The 23,034-nt window shown below is 51.9% G+C and overlaps 3 protein-coding genes across 3 annotated transcripts; 1 reads left to right on the top strand and 2 right to left on the bottom strand.

Annotated features, from left to right (window-relative positions):
* Nucleotides 1-1,229: 1,229 nt before the first annotated feature.
* ETH_00000850 (cyclic nucleotide-binding domain containing protein, putative) lies at nucleotides 1,230-4,157 on the bottom strand (the record flags this gene model as incomplete). Its single annotated transcript, XM_013380737.1, has 6 exons — nucleotides 1,230-1,285; nucleotides 1,732-1,888; nucleotides 2,230-2,357; nucleotides 3,075-3,191; nucleotides 3,405-3,543; nucleotides 3,972-4,157. The coding sequence occupies 6 exons, from the start codon at nucleotides 4,155-4,157 to the stop codon at nucleotides 1,230-1,232; spliced, it is 783 nt and encodes a 260-aa protein (XP_013236191.1).
* Nucleotides 4,158-6,931: 2,774 nt separating this feature from the next.
* ETH_00000845 (uncharacterized protein) lies at nucleotides 6,932-8,974 on the bottom strand (the record flags this gene model as incomplete). Its single annotated transcript, XM_013380736.1, has 1 exon — nucleotides 6,932-8,974. The coding sequence occupies one exon, from the start codon at nucleotides 8,972-8,974 to the stop codon at nucleotides 6,932-6,934; it is 2,043 nt and encodes a 680-aa protein (XP_013236190.1).
* Nucleotides 8,975-12,069: 3,095 nt separating this feature from the next.
* On the top strand, nucleotides 12,070-22,926 carry ETH_00000840 (uncharacterized protein; the record flags this gene model as incomplete). Its single annotated transcript, XM_013380735.1, has 4 exons — nucleotides 12,070-20,953; nucleotides 21,474-21,660; nucleotides 22,402-22,503; nucleotides 22,794-22,926. 4 exons carry the CDS (start codon nucleotides 12,070-12,072, stop codon nucleotides 22,924-22,926), a joined length of 9,306 nt encoding a protein of 3,101 aa, XP_013236189.1.
* Between the last annotated feature and the right edge of the window lie 108 nt (nucleotides 22,927-23,034).

Genomic DNA, 23,034 nt, shown 5'->3' with positions numbered 1-23,034 from the left:
GCCTGCATCATATAAACGGCATTCGCGTGCTTGCAACGGGTCAGCAGCTTAGCAGTGTCAGTGAACCCTTATAGCAGTAGCAGTAGGAAGAGGAGAGCAATAGTTTCACCCCAGGATTTCACTAAAGTGCCAATGTTGCACTTATTTCGCCCACATTAAGCATGCCGGCCAGGCGATGACACCACTGACTTGACTGAATTACGGAACAATTTATCTTCACAACAAACTTTTTGCGTTTTCGATGCAAACCCCACAAAATTCGCCTATTTTTATAGAGGCATAATTTACGGAGGGGAAAATAGTGGTTTTGGCAGCTCATGTGAAGTGGTTGCGGACTAGACGGCATGTGCTTGAAGAGTTCGGATTTGGTAATCGAAAAAACTTGCGTCTTGTTCGAATTAGCGAAAACGGAAAAAGGCTCCGGGGAGTCGAAAAACAACGAGCAAAAGTTTATAATGCAGCCCTCTTGCAGTAGAGCCAGATCTAGCTCTTCCAGCAATACAGACTGCTGGACTGCTTTCCCTCCACTATGCTCGCAATCTTGCTCAAGCATCGGCTCTGTATCCGTAAAGAAATTCTTCGTTGCATCTGAAGCGGCAGCAAAGGGGTTGCTGCAACTTTCTGCAGTTCCTAGACGACCAGAATCGCCTGCCTGAATGGATGACGAGCCGTAAACACTAGAACTTACATCTTCTATTTTCACCCGTGAGTAGAGGTCCAAATAACTAAACACCAAGCCATGACCAAGGGCAGATATGTATATTTCGGTTGCGTTCCTGCTTTCCTAGTGTACTTTCGGTGCATTTTCAGTAGGCTACAACGCTGCAATTTGGCCAGTGGGGTTACTGGTGTTCCCTAATGTGCAATTCGCTGTGTCCTCCATGGCTTCGCGTAACATGTTGCTGGCCAATAAACAACAGGACGTGACGTGAAAAAGGCATTTTTCCTCACAGTTTTCTCCCGCTGCTGTCGCAAAGCTCGAGACACAACCTGACCTTCGATCATCACAAAACACGCAACTTCAGCCCGCGATGAGTAACTTCGGTGCAACTGAGCTGCATATCAACTGTTTGACGATGCTCTCGGTGCTGCGTCGTAGAACTTCTTCGACGACGCAGAGGACAGGCAAAACTGGCTTTTGTTAAGCACAATAATGTTGCGCCGGCGCGAAGATTCTTGCTGGTGGCTTCACTGAGAAACCGTGTTATACTGACTGATAGCATCAACTCCTAACTTTCCCTCGTGTGTTCCAGCACACAGCGAATGGAAATCGCCGACGTATCTTCTGCACCATCAGAGAAGAGCAAGCATGAATGCGTTTTCGCATAGCCACCACCAAGGAAAAAAGCATTGCCGGTTCGCAATATGGAAGCAGGCAATATTCCTCAGGCACGAAACTGCTCGGTTGTCACAATTGCTAAACCTCTGCGGCAAACTGCACTTCACAGTGCTCATATGAATACTAAGCTCTCCTCCCGTCTGTTTGAACAGTCTGTCAATATTGCCGCTGGCTTTAGTGGTGATTGCCTACCGCCTTCGTGTCCGGAGTACACACTCGCCTGCACCATGATACGGCCAATAGGACAGTCCACCTGAAGCTAGCTGGCCATGCAGTCGGTAGCGTGCTTTCTAAAGAAACGTTTTATTTTCCTGGTCACCGCTTTAAGGAATCTGTCGTTCGGTGTTCGAAAGAAAGAGGCTTTTTATGATAAAAGTAAAGAAACGACGCACCCTTCACAATAAGATACAAAGTGTCCTCCTTGTTGCCCTCTGTGCTCAGAGGCATGTCTTTCTGTAACGTTGCTTCTTTAAAAAAGTATGTGAGTTGCTCCACAACAAGCTTGCGCAAATCTCTGGCGCCTGGCAGAACCTGTCTGAGTGTCTGTACCTGTGTAGACAAATTTCAGAATGGCTTTTTATGCTGAAGATATACGTTGTTATTATGGATCATGTCAAGGAAATGTGTAGGGGAGTCATCATCAGTCTGGCAGGCCCTCCATTATTCAAATAATGCAACTCCGTTCTACTGGTTTTGAGCCGCAAGAATCTGCGACGTTGACTCGCTTCACAGCAAGGTCAATTTTGTTCAAACGTCCAGTGGCAAATCAGAGAAGTTTTGAAGTAGGAAATTTCATAGAGAAAAAAACATAGCTCGACAATCCAGTGCGCTAATGCAAGGCATACAGTGTGGCACGTGATCTTGTCAGTACAGCAGAGTCGCCTTCTCACCTTGTCGTCTGTCTTCTGCCGAAGAAAATTGCCAAGACAGTGTTGAAATGACTTTTTATCTAGTGTTAGGAAAAGACAGTCGCTGTGTGCTATTAGCGCCGCTGACCGAACGTCATTGCGGATCAGACCTGCACACGTTATACCATCGACAAACGCCTCCACAAAGCACAAGCTAAATATGCTGAGGCCTCGAAAGAAATCCAAGATTCAGTGAATACCATGTAGTCAGTTGGGTCCTCTACAGTGTTCACAATTCGCAGTGGTTCATTTTGCTCAATGTCCAACACAAGTTTATTTGAAAAGCAGTTCCCTTGGTTCGTTTTGTACTCGGTAAGTTTAGTATAGTATAGGTATCACTTTGTATTGATAAGTAGGGAGTGACATGGCAGACTTGGTGCAGCTTTTTGTTTACTTGCCTAGCTCGCCAAAGGAATGGCCTTCCCCGAGATCTGCTACACAACTGTTCATATCAACACGTCTCTCCTTTGATGGTTCTGTTACTGCTGAAAGCACATGCAAACGTCAATGTCTCTCGTTTCAAAAACTCCGTATACTGACGCTTTTTCTTTTTGCACCTGCAGCAAAACTGTTTTCGTGTGCACGCTGACTGCCATCGACAGAAGCGAAATTTTAGCTGGATTTTTCTCTAGTCATGAGCACAACTGAGCACAAGTGAGCCATTTCACTTCATGTGTTTACTTCATGGTTACAGGTAAACTGTGCGTATTTCACCTTTACAGGTAAACTATGTCAGGTATTCATAACCGACACCCACAGGAAACTCTAGAAACCGTCTTCTACACGCTTCTGGCTCTCGAGTGATGCAACACCGCAAAAGCATTTACCACGGCCCAGGTTTGCAGAGCTGTCGCCTTGCTCGCCGCCGTCTCCTTCTGGAAGATCCTTGAGCTCTTCAATATACACCCCCGCGTTGCCAGCGAGGATCAGGTACCAGTTGTCCGCTGAAACCAGGCTCATACACAGTGGTGTACTGCGCATCACCCTCCATCTAGCAGCCCATAAAAGAGGTTTTAAGAGGACGTGCAGCTCGAATACTTTCGATCGGTTGCACTGAAATGTTGCTGTATCTCTTCTCGGCAGCAGCAAAATTCTATAGGCCTAATGGCTAAGCACAAAGTGGCGAAGGCGCTGGCAGGTGGCCGTGGCGAAATCACCTGGATCGCCTTTGTAAAACACGACTCTGTCTTTTTTCTTGGTCGTGTATGTCATATGGCGACAAAGCTCCAGCGACATTTCAGCGTCTAGCTCTGCAAAAAACTTGTTGTCTTTTACCAGCGAAAAAATACACTCCACCTGTATATGAAGGAGCCGTTCAACGAAAACAACGTTGGTAATCAACGCTGCGAAAAGCATGCTTTTTATCGCATCCGTGACTACAAAGAAGAGAGTTTAGTGGCTACAGAAGTTGCTCGAGGACAAAGATTCAAACAGTCACTACTCTAACAAACAGCGCAAGCAGCGGGCCGTTAGTCGGGGTCTACGCTAGTTCTTGGAGCTGAGCCAAGACAGTTTCTGGAGCCAAAATGTGTAGGGAATTCGTGCACGCTCTGCTCTCAAATCACGGGTTACACACTTCCTTAAGCCTGAAAGCATATGACCGTGGTTTCTGTGGTGCCAGTAGAATGGGATTGAGGGAATCAAGCAGTGGTTGCGCGTTTATGGTTTGCCTGTCATTGAAAGTTCCTGTGCTTGGGCGGTTACGGCTTGTGCATTATCCCTACATTTTCTCGGCTTCTTTCAGCTGGCGGCAGCTGAAGAAGCTCCAAAGTTGTTGCAAACTTCTCATCGGTGGCAAATTGCTCAAGAGGCACTTGGTCTTCGGACTCCTTTGTCTCTTCTTCTTCAAACAGATCTGAGCCGGTGTCCGATGAGACATCAGAAACTTCCTTCTCTTGTTGGGGAGGCATTGCTGGCTAAGGCGTACGCATATCACAGTAAAACAAGCAAACTATGGCATGAATGATTTAAAAAATCGGGATCAGGCTGCGAGCACTGCTCAAAGTTGAGGCTTCCTTGTGCCTTACCGTGGTCGTGCGTGCTGACTATACTCGAGGACGACGTGAATGGCTTACAGAGCTAATAAATCAAAAAGGATGTATGGAAGTGCAAAGACTAATAGTTCGGCTACTACTAGGGTGCTCTCAAAGGCGCCATGTGATATGATGCAACAGCACTTGCAGCGGTGCTGTCGGCCAGACACGTGAATTTGATGCCACAGAAAAATATCTGCAGGTGAAACATTAGTTGAAAAAGAAGCAAAGCTAGTAAAGGGGAGCCTGTGAGGGCAATTCGGCATGCAGAGACTTGACAGGGTGACCTCATGGCCGCTGCACGAGCGCTCAGGGTGCGCCCTAGTAAGCGTTTAAGGAAATGCCGCTTCCTGCGGAGCCTTTGACTAAAATGTTTTTTGATTGTACGTATTTTGCATATATGCGTTTCAAACCCTTTCAAAACCTAAGTTAAAGCCCCAGCCACTAACCGCCTGATGGCCCGCGCCGGTGGGGCCCGAATTTCCACTGCAGCGAGGATGGCAAACCTCACTAACAATCGTTTCGACCCAGAGTTATCACTAGTGATTTGGTATTTACAATTCAGGTATTCTTTAGAATGTAGCAGAGCCAATGTTATGAAGTTCGGTTCGCTGCGGCTATGACGAAAGTCAGCGGGACTGGGGCTTCGGAATCATAAGCAAGCATTGGGTGGTGGCACAAGCCACGACCGGTGGACAAGGCAGTGCCGTTCACTAGACTTAGGCTTTTTCTCATTTCTGGTGTAGCGTTTTCTTAGGCTCTCGTTGCAGTGCGAATAAAGGGCTTTTTTACCCGTCAGTCAGTCCGTCTTTTGCTCAGTTGTGCACAGGCTAACCACTGGCGTTTTTTCTGGAACGTAACCAGTGGTCCTGTCTGCTTGTACCATTTCCTGCCGACGCTTCGTGAGAAAAGGTTCTATGTTTCCCCCGAAAAGGAATATTCTTTTTTATGCCGAGAAAATACGGTGCCTGGAAGGCTCACAAGTACACACCTGTCACGTGGCCGACGAATGGGCGGACCGAGTAGGTAGCTGCACACTTGCCGAATTAAAAATGCAGGTTATAGAGGAGTTACAAAAACCAGGAAACGATATAAGTTATACATAGACAAGATGCATCCCTCGATATATTGGTGTGTTCTTGCAAGTTCATATCAAACCCCAGACTCCAGAAGGTGCGCGTGAGATTTTGCCACACGTTTCTAACTTTTCAAATCTACGTTTGTTCGTGTTCGTGTATATATATCTACTTAGTCAACACATGCGGCACTGTGTGCACTCGGGAGCAGATATACATTCAACTGAATAGTAGTCTTCACAGAAGACTAATATTCAGTCTTCACAAAAGACTAATATTCAGTTGAATGAATATCTGCTCCCGAGTGCGGATGGGCAAGTTCTGGGGACAAGCGGGCAGATATTACATGTGCACGAGTGAATGAGTAGAAACACTCATCTTTATGGAGACAAAATACATATTCTCTGAGATACATTGACGTGTATGCCTCTATATGCCTATGCATGTGGATGCACCGACGCGTTCATCCATAGGAATTGAGACGTAGCTATCCAAATGCAAGTAAAATTGTCGTAGGAGAAGATGTGGAGTTTTTAGGAGCAACGAGCGCATTTAAAACTAGTAAAGTTTGAAGCGAACGTGGACACGATTTTCCATACACGCATAAACGTTAGCGCACAGGAGAAGGGCTGTTGCGTAGCGTAGAATGAGATACATTCACTTGAGTCTCTTTTTGATACACAGAGAAAGCAAGGGGCTGTTTCATGCATCTGGGGACGAGCACAGTGTTAGATATGCAGTGAAGTGTGTATTTATGCACTTGGGTACGAATAATTAGGCACGGCAACTGGCACCCTGGCTCGTGATGCATGCACACTAGCACAACTACATTCTGGCAAAAAATGACAAAATGCAGTGAAAAGGAGGAGTGAGCCTTAGAGACACTGGCGCCTCAAGTTCCTAATTCATGCGCTTTCCAGCGTCCGGCGAAACTGCCTCCTAATCCCGAGCCTTTCACACACTACTTGCTTGTTGAGTTGCCTTTATCACAGGGTTTCGCGCTGCCAGCCCCACATTGTTCCCAATCATATGCCGCTATGTCATGAAATACTGTACACGCGTGCATGCGCGAGTCTGCTAACTGAGCGAAATAGACTATGCACATATGGGCAACCAGGTGGAAGCGTAAAGCTACGTGGGTAAAAAGAGAACGAGAGAAAGGCTGACAGGAGCGCAAGAGCACTGCACTGGCTCGAGACAGCACGGGATGCCTGCTAATGCAGCTGCTGCGAGCACTGCAGTTGCTGCCCCTAATGCAGACGCAGCAGTTGGCGCAGGTATTGGGAGTTCTGACTTAAACTTCTCGTGCGCAGCATCGACCAACAGGGCTTAACGCTCAGGATAAGAAATACTTCAGTTGGGGCGGCAGCATGAGCATATACGTGTGTACATGCTCATAAATGTATATTCAGAGAGATGTGGGGAAATGGACTGATAGAGAGATACAGACAAGCCGGAGAAATGGCAGTGCAACTGGTTGGAAAAATACAGGCTGCTGTTTCTCCTGTGTCCATTCTATTCCTTTAATATGTGTCACTGGTTTTGCTCACTGCGTTACAGCCTCATTGCTGGTGCTCATTGCTGCTGGTGCTCTTGATGCTCTGTCTCCTGGGTCTCGTTCTCGCTGCTCTTCTGACTCGGTAGCACGTCAGAAGAAAGCCCACTCTCTACTTCAGCTTCTTCTTGCAGCATCTCTTGGTCTTGCCTCAGCTGTTGCTGACTTATTTCTTCCTGCTGCTGTTGCACTAGCTGCTCCAGCTGCTGCTGCTGTTGCCGCTGCTCCTGTTGCTGCTTGTCCTGCTGCTCCTGTTGCCGCCGTGCCTTTGCCAGCCTTTGAAACGCATAGTTAAATGCAGCTTGCTTCACGGGTGGACAGGCCAGGAGACAAGCATCAATGAAGCGCCAGAACTCAGGGAAGGTGATATTGTTGCTGTCAGCCACCTCTAGAAGCACCCCACTGCATGCTCCTATAATCCCATTGCTGCTAGCGCTATTATTGTTGTTAGCGCTGTTGGTGTGGGAAGGGTCGTGTAGCGGCAGCAGCAACATCCGGCTTGAGTGGCTGCTGCCCCTGGAGCTGCTGGGAAGGCTCCATGGGTCCGTTTCAGTCTCATCGTCTGCTCCAGCAACAGCAGCAAACAATCCGTGCTGCTCATCCAGACCCCAAAGAGTGTCTAAGGCTTGCAACGCGAAGTGTAGATCTTCCACTGTTAGCGGACATTGGTCCTGCTGCTGCTGATCTGGATGCTGCTGTTGTTGCTGCTGCTCTTGCTGCCGGTGCAGTTTTTTGAGTTGCTGTCGCTGGGAATACTCGCCTTCGCCCTCGTGCCCGTTCTTCTCCAGGCCTTGTGGGTCGTGCTCCTGTTGCTCCTGCTGCCGCTGTTGCTGCAGGTAGTTTTCTACGTAGATTTGCATTTGAGGCTTCACGGCCTCCAGTGCCCTCCAGTTTCTCTCTTCTCTCACCTGCCGCGCCACGGCAGCAAGTAGAGGCAACTCAGAGTGACACAGATGCTCGCCACGAACAACGCGCGCTGCTGCTTCTGGTGCAGCTGCTTTTCCATTTTTTGGTGCATCCCTTCGTACTGTTATCGTTGCTGTTGCTGCTGCAGCTGTGCTGCTGCTGCTGCTACTACTGGTGGCAGCTTCATATTTGTCTGCTGCTTTTGAGTGTCGCAGCAAATACTGGGCGAGCCAAACAAGAGGGTCAAATCGCGCCTTGAGCCCCTTACCTAAGAGTAGCCGGGGAGTGGGGACCCTTTCTTCTACAGAATTTGTGTCTGGCTGCTGGGGCTGCTCATCGCGGTCATGCTGCGCCTGATGGTGCTGCCGCTCCCCTTTCCCTTCACCCTCCTGTTGCTGAATATCTAGTTCCGCCGCGACCTGCGGCTGCTGTTCCTGGCCTTCGTCGTCTTGCTGCTGTTCCTGGAGAAGCCGCCGTCGCTGCTGCTGCTGCTGCTGCTGTTGCAGATGCTGCTGGTGTTGTTCATACTGGTTTGTGTCTGCTTGCAGTTTCTCCACGAAGTTGCAGAGAGCAGCCAAGGCGCTATCTAGCAGAGGCAGAAGGCGCTCACAAAGATACAACTCAAGGGCTTCGTAGCCCTCGTGGCTTGCAGTGGCGGTCGTTGCAGCAGCTAGCGAGCCCCAAGATGGCCAGCTTGCTGCTGCTGCTGCTGCTGCGGGCCCTCGCGGTGGAGAGGATGCTGGTGCTAGTGGACAATCAGAAGCAGCAACGTCGGGCGGGAGTTTGGGAACAGCTACAGACTGCAGCAAGACCGATACGGGTACTGAGGGATCGAGAGCGTCCGCGAGACCCGCAGCCCCAGCAGCTGCAATATCAGCAGCGCTGTCTCCAGCAGCTTTCTCTGAAGCACCCCAGATGTGCCCGAAGGCTGCCCCACTGGTAGGGTCCCCCCCAACGCTGCTACTCTCCGGGTAGTACGCACTCCTGCTAGTCCTGACTTGGTAGAGCAAATACCGCACAAGGGCCAGCCGACTGTTCAACTGTGACGAGGGTCCCCCAGGAAGACCCTCAGATAATCCTGCAGGAGATCCGTCATTATGGTCCTCCAGGGATCCCCTCGAAAGGCTGCCCGGTGTCGGGGGTCCTTTACGTGCCATCTATTAATCCGCAAGCAAAGTTTTTGGGCGGAAGTAAATGCTCCAAGCACCAACGAACCCTGAAAGTCAGTGCAGCGATAACTGGATGTAGGCGGCATAAAGGCCAGAATGTTTGAAGCAAGATATATCCTCGTAGTGTGCTGGTGATGCGTTAAAAGCCTTATATTGTGTTCGGCTTGATGGCGGCTAAGAGCGATCAGTAGCCTCACATGATAGTGTGAGCAGACTGAGACCCCATCGCCAAGCACGCTGAAATGAGGGCAACATCAAAGCAAAAAGCATAACAATCTTGAAAGTAGTGGGGGTGGGAGTAGTGCCGCAAATAGCAGGAAAAGCCATACCAGGAGGGATGACCAAGCCAGCTATTACACCAGAGGGCACCTTGGCTTGGTGAGTGTCTACTAAACTCATACGCAACAACATGACGCCTCTATCTTTATTTGTAGGATTACTAACATCTATTTTCTTACTAGTTCAACAAATTTTCTATTGCGCGGAGAGCGAAAAAACCACTAAACCAAAGACTTAAATTACTGGGGCTGCTGCTGCCGATGCTCACGCACCGATCCCTTTCTGTTGCTGTTGCTATGGCTTCCTGATGCAGCTGCAGCGGGGAAGTCCAAGTTGATAGTTGAACTAAGCAGTAATGTATTTTGTTTTTAATATTTCTGCAGAGCAAATCGTTTGAAGGGACGAGTAAGCGGCGCATAGACACAAAACACACACTCGCTAGACCCGAGCACGCTGGTCGCGGAAGCCATCAAGGTCACCTCCGGTACTGGAGCAGAAGAATCAGCGAAACCAGGAGTAAATGCAGGAGAAGTTGCAGAAAACCTTTTAGCATCTCTTCGAGTTTGGATCAGCTACTTTATCCATTGGGATGCGCAGCCACAGGCGCTTCAGAAATGCTCCAGGCCCCAAACCGCAGATTCTAAACAGCAAGCACTAATCTGTGATCTATATATTCTGAATTTTCGGGGGATGCATTTGTATCATGCCCACTCTACGGGTGGAATAGTCTCCATGACGGATGCTAGGCCCGTAGACGAAACGGTTGGGCTACAGCAGCGGCAGCAAGCACTGGAGCATCTGCAGCAGCAGCGAACAGCTCCTCAGCAGCAGTAGAAGCAGCACAGGCTCCAGCAGCATCAGTAACAGAGTAGTTTAAAATCTCCGCTGCAGATCACTCCTGTTTCAGCAAAAACAGCGACGAACTTTACATTTGCCGCGGCAGCGTTGCTGCTGCAACATTGCTGCGTAGCCGAAGCAGGACCAACAGCAGCGAATAAAATGCACTTTGGTGTGGGCGGCGATGATACACTTTTGGAGGCCTCATGGAAAATCCAAGCAGGTCCTCTCAAACCCCAAGCACTAAACTCTAGATCGCACTTCCTAAACCTTTAATCCTAAGCCCTAAATCCTGAGCAGCAAACTCAGCTCACACTGAATCGGAGGAAGCCCTTTTGGTGTATTAATTTGTAAGTATATAAAGTGGTCGCCCAAGCAGGGCAGCAACCAGGGAAATGCAACAACAGTACCAGCAAGAGCAATAAAAGCAGGAGGGACGGAAGCAGCAGCAACAGGAACAGCAGCAGGAACGGCAATGCCAGAACCAAAAGCAGAAACAATAAGAAATCTGAGTTGCCACTGCAAGCGTTGCTTACTCTGCTGCTGGTGCTGGTGCCATTGGCAACACCAGGAGCTGCAGTACCAGCAGCATCAGGGCTTCAAGAAAGAACTGCAGAACCCACTGAGCCTTTAGCTAGCAGTAGCAACTTGAAAAACAGGATTACGACTAAGAAGATTAAAAGACTCGTTTTGCATCTCGCCTCTGCAGATCATCACAATCATCAGCAGCAGCCGCGGCAGCCTCAGCAGCAGCAGCTTCAGCAGCCCCATCTATGCCAGCAGCAGCAGTATCAGCTCCTGCAGCCTCAGAATCGGGGGCATTGTTGCACGCATGTGACTGTACTCTCTTACGACATTCTTAACCGCCATTGCCACCACTAACCCGGCAGTAGCAGCATAAGCACTTCTGTGGTTTTGAATCTGTGCTTATCTGCGTGGCTGACAGGAGCAATCCGGCAGCTTCAGCGGGTCTCCGGTGCAGCGAGCCGCCGCAACTTGATGCAGTTTTCTCTAAGCCGCAGCAGCAGCAGCAACAGCAACGGAAGCATCGGCAAACACGGCCACCTGCAGCAGCAGCACACTGCTGCTACAATCCCACAGAGAGGGAACAACTCACATGCCTACATGTACGCAGAGTCTGCTCGAAGTAAACTGCAATTCGTGCTAGCTTTGTGCTGCTCACCTTTATGCATTGAAAAACGGTTATAGCGGCAGCAGAACTACCAAAAGGAAGCAGTCTCAGCAAACAAACACAACAGAATGAAGAGGAAGAAACTGCAGAAAAGTAAACACACAAACATATGCAGGAAGAAGCCGGCTAAAAAGCTAATGAGTGCGTGAAGACCTGAGCGCTGCTGCTCTGTTTTGCGCTCCAGGATACCTTCAAGGCGCAGTCAGAGCCTAACGTGGAGTGAGACAAACACAGTTGCTGCCAAGGTTGTTGCTCCTACTGCTGCTACTACTGCTGTTCCTGGAACTGTTTATTTTGTTGCTATTGCTGCTGCTTCTGCTGCGGCGGCCAGTGCTCGTGCTGCTGTTACAATGCCAGTGTCTCCGCAGCTGCTGCTGCGATATTGCATAGTGCTTCTGTTGCTGCTGCTTCATCCGCAGGTGGAAGCGTTAGCACCGATGAACCAACAGTGCTCTCGGCTACGCGCTCCTACGGGTTGGATTACTTAACTGTCTTTCCTTGTGTTGCCGTTGCTTTTCTTTTTGCTTGCTTCTTTGCCAGCTTTTTTGCTGCTTCATTTGACTCCTTTGCTTCCTAGCCTGCTTTGTCGTCTGGCTTGGCTCTGCCTTTCGTGTGAGGGCGTATGCCGCCGTGGCCGACGGTGCTCATGCAATGGCAGTAATTGTGGTGGTGCGGTTTCTTTCACTGCAGTGGCCTTCGAAGCAGCACAAGAGGAAAGTGCAGTAGCAGCAGCCGGTGCAGCAACAGCATGCAGTAAGCAGCTCCACTGCTCTATATGCGCTTCAGGCGTAGGGTTGGCTCTCAGCCTGGAGTGGCCTCTTTTCCTTTGGACCTCCACAATAGGGGGGCCCTAAGAGAGGACAGGGGCTCCCTTGCTGAGGCTAGCGCACCCCTTAGCTCAACTACAGTAGAAGCCACAAGTGAATCCTCGACCTTTTCTGAGACAGTGCAGAAGCTTCTGGGCAATCTGCAGAGCCTCACAGAGCCTCTCACTCTGCACCAGCAACAACAGCGGCAAAGGCTAGGGCTAGGGGCAGCAACTGTGGGGACCCCAGAGAGCAGTCGGTACACTTTATCAGCTGACAGCAGCAGAAGCCAAGTGAAAAGCAGACATGCAAAGCATGCAAACAGCAACAACAGAGATGCAGGCGCAGCAGAAGTTAATAATGCACAGGAGCAGCAGCTGCAGCTGCTGCTCCAGCTGCTGCCATCCGAGGAGCAACAGCTGCTGCATGATGTGATGTCAGCAGGGCAGCAACAGCGAGACTACTTACTGATGCTGCTGCGACAGGCCATGGAAACTGAGCGGCGGACAGCGGCAGGAGCAGCAGCCCGGAAGGAATTTGCTGTCGCCGCCGCTGCAGTTGATCAGCTGCTGCAAACAGGGCAGGCCCCGCCTCCTCCAGCAGCAGGGGCAGCAGCAGCAGCAGATGTGGCGAAAGCAAAAGACATGGCTTCTCCTGAGATGCAGCCACCGGTAGCCGCGGCGACTTTGCCAGCAAAGGAAGCAGCCGCACGCGGCGCTGCTGCGTCTGCTGATGCTACACTGAGCAAGGACGGGCCCCAGCTCTTGGTGGGACGCGACCCTTCAGGCGCATTGGCTGCTCTCAGGAGCAGCCCCACGGGGCAGCAGAACAGCAGCAGCACCAACGCTAACAGCCCTAGAGAGAGGAGCTGGAGGACACAGCAGCGGGTCGAGCAGCAGCGAGTGCATAAAGCAGCAGACACACTCCGAGCCCAAACGCTTCAGCAGCAGCTCGTGCTGCAGGAAGAGCTGTTGCTGCGTAAACAACTAGAAACACGGCTGCATGCGCTTCTTGCGCACCTGCCTTCTAACAGCCAGCAGCAACTGCAGCAGCAGCAGCAGCAGAAGCTGCCGCAGCAGCAGCTGCAGCAGCGGCAGCAGCATCAGCAGCACGACCAGCACCGTCACCAGCTGCAGCAGCAGCACCAGTATAGCCAAGAGCAACCCCCCCTGCCACCCACTTCGGGGGCCCCTCATTTCCCTCGTCTGGCCTCTGCAATCGCTCAACAGCGCATGCACATGCCCAGCAGCAGCAACAGCCGGTCACCGACATGGCAGCAGCAGCAACAGGCAGAAGACAGCGTAGTGCTTGAGGCCTTGAGAGAGGCCGAGGAGTTGCTTCTGAGAGAGAAGCAGCAAACGGCTGCTGTAAGCGAGGCAGTGGCAACCATATATAGTCCAGGAGCAGCAGCAGCATCAGAAACACAGGTTGTAGGAGCAGAAGCACAAGTAGCATCCGCGGGAGCCACTCCTCTTGCTGCAGAGAGCTGTGGCTTGTCCACAGCAACGGAAGGACAAGCACTTCTGCTCTTTCCAGCGACAGACACGGAAACAATAGTTGAAGGAGGCAGCAGCAGCGGCCAGATTCAGCAGCAACAGCAGAAACGGATTTTGCAACCGCCACAGCAACAACAAAAACCTGTAATATCATGGCAAGAGCAGGAATTTGCTGTGACGCGCCAACAGGAGCCGCTCCTGCAACAGCAGCAGCACATCCAGCAACAGCTAGTAAAGCTTCTGCAACAGACACTGCAGCAACAGCAGCAGCAACAGCAGACAGTTGTGGTGCAAAGCAGCACCCCGCAGCAGCAGCGCCAGCAGCAGCAGCAAGTAGACAAGGAACAGCAAACAGATCGACTCGAAGGCCTCTCTCGTTTGCCTTCGCTGTTGGAGCAGAGTAGGGTGCTGCAACAGTTGAAATCTGCTGCTGTTGCTGCTGCATCAGGTTTTCCTTTCCAACCAGCCGTAGAACTGCAACGGCAGCAGCAGGTGCAGCACCAACAACAGCAGCGGCACCAGCAACAGCAAGAGCAGCGATCTCAGGGAAGGCACGAATTGCAACAGCTGCAGGACCTGGTAAACCAAGCACAGCAGGAACAGGTCCGAACTCTGGCTACAGCAGCCGTACAGAGCCACAACGGCGTTTTGCAGCAGCAGCACGAGCAGCAAGTAGCCCAGGAAGCAGCCCTGGGAACGGTCCAAGGAAAAGCAGGGCAACAGCAGCAGCCGTCTAATGTATTTCAGCAGCAGGAGCAGAAGACGCAGTACATTCAGCAGCAACAGCTGCAGCACAACCAGCAGCATCAGCTCCATCAGCAACAGCAGCAAAGACTAAGCAACCAGCAGCAGCTCGTGCAGAAAGAGATAAACCAGCCATTGCAAAACATATACGAAGAAGGACAAAACATCTGCGAAGAAGGAGTAGAGCAACAGGAGCAGCAACTGCTACAGCAGCAGCTGGAGCAGCAGCTTCAGCAGCAGCTGCAGCAACAGCTAGAACAGCAGCAGCAGCAGCTTCATCAACAACAACTACAGCAACCGCAAGAGAATTCAGAGAGCGTTGAATGGCTACTACAGGAAGAAATGCGGCAGGGGTCACCGACGGCCAATCAGCAACAGCAGGATCTCCAAGAGCAGCAGCAGCAACAGGTTCCTTCAAGACCACAGAATCGTCACCACAGCCCCTCAGCCCACAGAACAAAACGCATGCGTGTGATTGAGACACAACAGCAACAGCAGCAACAACAACAGCAACAGCAGGACAGGCAGAAAAGGCGGCAGAAGCGAAGCATGAGCAACAGCAGTAGCAGAGCAGCTAGTACCCGCTCTACGCAGGAACAGGAGTCAAGAAGTACACCAACTGCCACAAACAGTGAAACCCGCACGGTCAAGGAAGGCAGGCAGCAGAGAGGGTCATCTCAGGGTTCCCCCAGCCCGCGTGCAAGGGGCCCTAGTCTGTTTTCTAGTCAAAGCCCAGAAAGGCAACAGCAGCATCAAAAGCAACGAGAGCAGGCGCGGCTGCAGCAGCAGCAACAAAAACAGCCGCAGCAACGGTACCAGCAACAGCAGCAGCAGCAGGGCAGCGGAAGAGTACATTCCGCCTCCTCAAGCCCTGTGGATTCCTGGGGCTCCCGCACAGTGCGTCTTATAAAAGGACGGCAAAGCTCGCCTCATTGTGGAGCTGTCCCAAAACAACAGCAAAGCCTACCAGAGACATTTAAGCCCAAGCCTCGCTCCTTGACTGCTTTTGTGCCGTACGAGGGGAGCCTGCAGCAGCAGCAAGAGCAGCTCCTACAGCAGCTGCAGCTCGAAGAAGAAGATGGTGGGCAAGTCTCAGTGACGGCTTCCCCTAGCAGTAGCAGCGCAGTCGCGGTGCAAAGACAGTACGAGAGACAACAGCAACACCAGCAGAAACAACAGCGAAATCTGCTCCTGGCAGAGCCCCAGCAGCTCAATGGAACTCCGGTAGTTGCGTACACCACATCATTTGGGCTCTTCAAGTCAGAGCAAACGACACAAGGGCAGATGAGCAGTATCAAAAAGGCAGTACAGCAGCAGGCAGCAGCATCAGGTGCTGCCTCAGCTGCACTTGCAGCACCCCCCGTTTCAGATGCTGAGCTGCCGCAAGCAGCAGACGCAGTAGCACGCTACAGTGCACAGCAAATGCAAGTGCCAGCAGCACCAGCAGCAGTAGTGACAGCTGAAGAAACAGACGAGACTGTAGCTGCTGCTTCTGCAGCAGCTGCAAGGGGACACGCTGGGAGAAGAAAAACGCCTAGAGGAGCCTCAAAACGAAGCCAAAGTAGCTGCACGTACTCTTCAAGTGGCCATAATCGTCTGGGCACCGCCTTAAGTAAGGGGCCTGAAGTGCCTTCAGCGTCCCCTAGAAACCGCTCTCGTACTGTGGAGCCCTTCCGGGCTGCATCATTATCAACCGCTGCTGCAGTGACAGCACCGCACGGCAGCAAACGCAGTGCCAGCAGAAGCAGCGGCAACAGCAGAAGCAACATCACCAAGAACAGTGGCACCACCAGTGGCGATGAATACGGTAGCAACAACGGTAAAAGTGGCAACACCTACAACAGCAGCAGTAGCAGCAGCGCCGCCGGGGCTGCTGCTTCTACTTCCATCATTTGCGCCGCCGGCGCAAATGATGGAAGTAGAAGCAGTCCCTCAGGTCTTTCTGCTGCCCCAGCGCAAAGGGCCGCGGGAAGGGTGAGGGGTAGAGCTTACACCACGGGCTCTGCTTCGGAGCTGAAACGCAGCAGCAGCAGCAGCAAGGGCAGCAGCAGTGGTGGCGGTGGCTGCCGGCAGCAGCGGCTATTTACGCAGCAGCTACCGCGTGTCCCCATGCGGCCCCTAGAGACAGCAGCAAATAGCCACCCCAGCAGCCCGAAAACGGGGGGCGGCAAAGCTGTTCGCATTGACTCCAACACCGCCCTTCTAAGAAGCAGCAGCGGCAGCAAGAGTGGCGGGAGCAGCAGCATCATTAAGCACCGCAAGCTGACTCCTTATACAGTCACGAGGGTGCCTTCGGCGCCCCTTAGAAGGCCTCAGCAGATCTCCGGGGGGCCCGTGAAAGGGCGAAGCCACAGTGTTGCTGCTGCGGCTACCCGCAGCAAGAGCTGCAGCAGCAGTGTCAGCGGCAGCAGACGCACAACGCAGCTCTCTACTGCAGGATCCTCTTCACCCACTGCTAGAAGGGCCACCAGCTCTGCAGCCAGCACCCGTGTGCTGTCCAACAATAAAAGCAAGAGCAACAGCAGCAGGCAGAGCAGCAGCTCCACCAGAGACACGTGGCAATACAAAAGGGCAGCTTCGCCAGCAGGAGGAGCCGAGAGAGAGACACGTGACTCAGCAAGAGCGGCAGCAGCAACAACAGCTGGCACAGAAAACGACTACTCCAGAGCTCGTGCAAAGACATGCGCAATGCCCTCTTTTGGAGAAAGCACGGAGCCCCACGGAATTCTTAAGTCTCAGTCGGTTGCTCTTAACTCTGCTACTGTGCTGCAGATGCTGAAGCATCTGAAAGATCAGCTGGAGCAGCAGCAATTTGAGCAGCAGCATTTAGGGCAGAAACAGCAAAAGGAGCTGGAGCAGGCAGCAGCAGCGACATCAGCAGTAACAAGAGACGTTGGAAGAGCTCGTGCAAAGACACATACAATGTCCTCTTTTAGTAAAGATAAAAATCAGCAAGGGGTTATGAAGTCTTACTCTGCTTCCGTTAACTCTGCCACTGCGCTGCAACCATGGCAGCAGCTGCAGCGGCTGCTTGAGCAGCAGCAGTTAAATCAGCGGCAGCTGGAACAGGCAGCGACAACAGAAGAGAAAGAGAGTCCAAGAGCTCGATCAAAGACATGTGCAGTACCGTCACTTAGTGAGGACAAACAGCCACAGGGGATTGTGAAGTCTTACTCTGTTGCACTCAACGCTGCTACTGCAGAGCACCAGTTGCAGCAGCTACAAAAACTGCCTCAGCAGCAGCAGCCAAAACGACAAGAACAGGAGCAGCTGAGGCAGGAAGCACACGCAGCAGCAGCAAACGAGAGAGACGGTCCGAGAGCTCGTGCAAAGACCTGTATAGCGCCTTCTTTCGAAGAAGACAGAAATCTGCAAGATACCATAAAATCCCACTCTGCCGCTATTAACCCTGTTACTGCACTGCAGCTACAGCAGCTGCTAGAGCATCTGGAGCGGCAGCAAACCGAGCAGCATCAGATAATACATGAGCAACCGGAGCAAGCGGTAGCAGCAACAGCAACAGAACTTAGGGACGGCCCAAGAGCCCGCGCAAAGACATGCGCAGTACCTTCTTATGGTAGCGGTGAAAAGCAGCAGGGGATTGTAAAGTCTCACTCTGTGGCTGCGAACTCAAGTGCTGCACTCCATCTGCTGCAGCAGCTGCAGGCGCAGCTGCAGCAGCAGCAACTGGAGCAGGAGCAGGGGCAGGAACAGCTGGAGCAGTCAGCAGCAGCTACAACCGCAGGAGTAAGAGGTGGTACAAGAACTCGTGCAAAAACCTGCGCGATGGCATTTTTGGATGGAGACAAAAAGCAGCAGGGGATTACGAAGTCGTATTCTGTTTCTGCTGGCTCTGGTGCTGCACTGCAACAGCTGCAGCAGCTGCAGCCGCTGAAGCAACAACTGGAGCAGCAGCCTGTGAAGCAGCTGCAGCACTGCGACCAGCAGCAGAACGAGCAGGACCACAGCAACCAGTCTCCGCTGCGGCACTTGCAGCTAGAGCAGCAGCGGCTTCGGGAGCAACACCAAGTACTACAGGAGCAGCAGGAGCAGCAACAGCGTCAGTTGTTGCAGCTTCAACAGCAGCAGGAACAGCAACAGCAAAGCCAACGCCTATTGCCTTTGGCGTGGGAAACTGCTTTGCTGAACGCTTCTGCAGCAGACCGACAGCCGCGCACTATGGATGCCTCTGGAGCAGCAGCAGACAGCAACAGCCGATTCAGCAGCCGTAGCAACAGCAGCAGTGAGCTGCTATTAAAGAGCTGCACAGGCCAGCAACTGTGGGACTCAGCAGAGGGTGCAGAAGAAGGAACCGGGAGGCAGTGGCAGCAGAACCTGCCAAAAGGGCAGCAGTATGGACAGCCTCCACAACAGCAGGCTGGAGAGCTGCAGCAGCACTATCTTTGCCAGCAGCAGCAGCAGAAGCGAGGTGACACTGGGGACAACTTGCTTCCGAGGCCAGCTAGTGAGACCCCAACTTACGTTCTCAACGTCGCACGTCAACAGATGCTGCACCGCAACGATAGCAGCTACGATAATAACCACAGCATGCCGAGCAGATCAATGAAGAGTCTCGCAGGTCTGCCAAAAGCTCCTCCACGCGATGCAGAGACAGCAGGAACAGCAGCAGCGGAAACTGTAGCAGCACCTTTGGCGGGAGTAGCAACTACAGCAGCAGCACCTCTACTGGTGCCTTCAGCAGGAGCGACAGACGCATCCGTCTCAAGAATTGCGGCAGCAGCAACTTCAGCAGAAGCAGTGAACAAAGCAACAGCGAACGGGGCAACACTCTCCGTAGCGTCGGCTGTGCAGCCAGCAGCAACAGCAGCAGCAACGACGGCAGCATCTACAACTTCGTCCTTCGTTGCTTACAGCCATCCCCACCATAGGACGCTTACTCCAGTTTCTGGGGCTGCGTCTAGACATGCAACGGCAGCACAGCAGCTGCAGCAGCAACAGCAAGAGCAGCACTCTGCAGATGGAGCGCTGTGGCGGCAAAACCGGGAATTCTTTTCGAGTGGTCCAATAGCATTGACTTCGGCGCAGGAAACGACAGCAGCAGCAGCAGCTGCAGCAGCAGCAGCTGCGGTGGCCGCCACAGCAACGGGCGCAGCAACAACTGCTGCATCTGCCGCAGCAGCAGCGACAGGAGCAGCAAGCGCGGCAACTGCTGCTGCGGCCAGAGCCGCAGCGGCGGCTGCAGCAGCAGCAACACCCGCTAACGATGTGACGATGGCACGGCAGCTTAGTGAAGGGGAAATACGACAAGCCACAATATATGATCTGCTTCCTCAAGCATTGTCAGGCGTATCTTTAGCTGGAACAGCAGCACCAGCGACGTGGAGTCTCCAAAAGCTCTCTCAAGGGCCCGCAATTATGCAGCAACTGAGTGATGGGGAGGTTCTAGGAAACACCTCTGGCGCGGCGCAAACCGTGCTCCTCTTTTCACCGCCTCAGCAGCCGCAGCATCAGCTGGACAACTTCTCACTTTCGGGGGCAGTTGAAGTTGCGCCGGTTACCACTGCGAGGCTTTCAATTGCTGCTTCCGCCCCTCTGACTGCCGCTGCAGGCAGCAACGGAAACAGCAGCTCTGGCCGCTCCTTCTGGGTGAACAAACAAGGAGCCCCAGCCCTTCCGCCGCCTTGTCCTGCGCGACAGCAACGACAACAGCAGCAGCAGCAAGTTAGCAAGCCCCGGTTTGTAGATGATGGCCGCGTGGCCACGGAGAAGCCTTCAACACCTTCGGAAGCCGCCAGCAGTGACGCGTCGAGCATCTTGCGGGGAGGACAGCAGCTTCTGCTGCAGGAACATCGGCTGCAGTCCATCGAGCAGCATCGGGCGCTGCAGCAGGAGATGCAGCATCTGAAGCAACAGCAGCAGCAGTCTCACCTACTGTTCCACGAAGAACAGAGACGGCAGCAGAATGGAGAACAACAGGAACTGCAACAGCAGCAGCAACGAGTGATGGGCCAGTCGCAGGAACAGCCTATGGGGGAAGCACAGCAATCGCATTATCAGCAGATCCAGCATTACGGGAAGGATGAGGGGCTTTGCGTGCAACAGCAGCAGCAGCATGACACTGGCGTTCTAGGGCTGTTCCAGCAGCACACCCCTGAGGAGCAGCAGCCGCAGCAGCATAGGACAAAACGCGAAGATCAATTCCAGCAGCAGCTGCAGAATCAAGTGGAGGGATGCCTTCCGGAGAAAATAGCAGAATTGAGCAGCAACAGTAGCAGCGGCAGCTGGGCATCAGCAGCAGCCTTGAACGTCGATAAGTCAAAGCAGTTGCTCGATGTTGTAGCTTCAAGTACGCCAGAAGAGCTCGCTAACGGGCCACTCTCAGTTACAGGCCGGCAGTTCTGCTGTTACTGCACCTGCCCGAAATGCTTAGACTGCGAATGCTACTGTCGCTGCTTGGGGCCGTGGACTACGGTTACTCAAGCAGGGGGCCCTCCGGTACAGGACTCCCAGATTAGAAGCTCTCAAAACGGGGCCCCTAACATGAGCACCACCGTGACAGAGGAGCTGCCTTTGAGGTCCATCCAGGTGACGGCTGCAAGCGAAAAACGCTGTCTGATGAATAAGGCCCATTTTTGCTGGGCAAAAGAAAAAGGTTTGCTCTCAAGCGAATGAAACGACACATGCACGCACACACTTCCATTTATGAACTGGCTTGCGGGTTGCAGCCATCCACCCGGACAGTTATGCGAATCTGGCGTTGTGTTGGTCTTCATGCTCATTAGCTGATGTTTACGTGTACGTTCGAGTGCATGTATGCATATTGACACATGATCGTGCACTTTCGTCGATTTCATTATGCACAGGTGTGAAATGCTGTTATATATTTGCTCCTAGGCCTGTGGGCATGTATCTGAGTGTCTGTGCGTGTATACACTCCTGTGCATAATGAAATCGACGAAAGTGCACGATCATGTGTCAATATGAATATGCGTGCCTGTAGGCAAACGCTTGCCTGTAAGCGTCTGTAGACGTTTGCTGGCAGATTTGTAGACAAAATCCGTTGGTGATAGTGAATAATTCAGCCAAACGTCACACACGGCAACATGTGAAGGTAGCGCATCAGCAAAAGCAGTCTGCCTGCAGCCGTGTGCACTGCACGCGTGGCCCTTCAGGTGAGCAGCTTCTGAACGAGTCGCTGGGCGCTCTTACCGTCTTCCCAGGGAGTAGCGATCCCGCGAAAGAGGCCCTCAGACTCTCATCAGGAGCCTCTGCAGCTCTGCAAGAGGCTTTTAGGGAGCCAGAGAGCCCTGTGAAGTACTCTGTGGGACCTTTAAGCAAATTGAACGATGTTGAGAAACTGTGAGCTGAGACGGAGGAGTCGTGATTCGCATTGTTTGTTTTTGCTTTGGTTTCGCTAGTTTTCTCACCCGCGCACATTTCAACCTGGGTTTACGGGCATTTGTGCATGCATATGCGTATATGTAAATAGCTAGATGGATAGGTAGATGACTACTTGTCTGCATAAGCGCATGGATGCCTTTGTACTTTCATACACGTTAATATGTATGCAAATTCATACATGCACATAAATATAGCATGCTGTGTGAAGTTTTACTCGTTTATATTAATGAATGCATATATCTAGAGGTTCTTACCAAACATGTGCATCCTGCGAACATATGTGCATACGCATGTATTTTCTAGGCATGTGCATGAATACACACATATGCGTTTATATAGTATGGAGAAGCATACAAATATATATTTATATGCATACTTACTTCTATACTCCAAAAGCACATGCATGCATCCATATGTGCTCATTCTTTTGCTTAACTTTGTGCACCCACGTGCGCACGCAATTATTCATCACATGGAGATATCCGTGCATTGCTATATCCGCTTTGCGACGATATTCAGCTTCGTAGAGAATACCCTGAAAAATTAACTAGCACATAAATAAGTTACGTAAATGTGAGGAGGGCAGAAACAGCGCGCATGTCTGTGGCTGCAAATGCATTTACAGCAGCTTAGTACTAAAGTATTTAGTATAAAAAGCTGTTGCTGCGGCTGCTTCTTCTGCTGGTTTCCCCTATACAGTCATGAGGATCTGGTGGAGGTTTTAAGGGACTTGAAGGAAGCTGGGGTTTTCTCTGAGAACCAGTTTTTGTTTCTTTCGAAACAGGCCGAAGCGAAGGATGAGTCAGTAAAATGCCCTAGACATTGCAGCAAAAGCAGCAGCAGCAGCATTACTGCTGCTGCTGTTTTTGTGACTGTTGCTGTGGTTGCTGCTGTGGCTTCTGCTGTGATATCTGGTCCCTGAGCAGCTTGACTCTCTTGCTGCTGCCTGTACTGTCCCCGCCGCTGCTGCTGTTGCTTTTGGTGTTGTTGCTGCTGCATCTCGGCGCAACACTGGTGCAGGCAGTTGCTCTGCCGTACCCGTACACGCATCACAAACGCTGCTGTCGTTTTTGCTGCTGCTGCTGCTTTAGGAGAGTAATGCATATATTCTTGAAGTACTTTAAAGCTGGCAACGGCGACGAGTTCATCAAGTCCCTCAGCGACCTAGCGCCTGAACTGTCAAACCCATACCCTGAACCCTTGAGCACAGGCTTCAACCCATGAACTACTTAGCCAAACCCTCAGGCCTAAGGTCTCAATCCTTCCAGAGCCTAGTTGGCACTCCAGTGTCATTGAAAGACGCTTAGGAGACGCCTTAGCTTCAAGAGTCCC

Source organism: Eimeria tenella, genomic scaffold (assembly GCF_000499545.2).
Source record: "Eimeria tenella Houghton genomic scaffold, Eth_scaff85, whole genome shotgun sequence".
In the NCBI taxonomy this organism is placed as follows: Eukaryota; Apicomplexa; class Conoidasida; order Eucoccidiorida; family Eimeriidae; genus Eimeria; species Eimeria tenella.
This window is presented reverse-complemented; position numbering and strand designations above follow the sequence as displayed.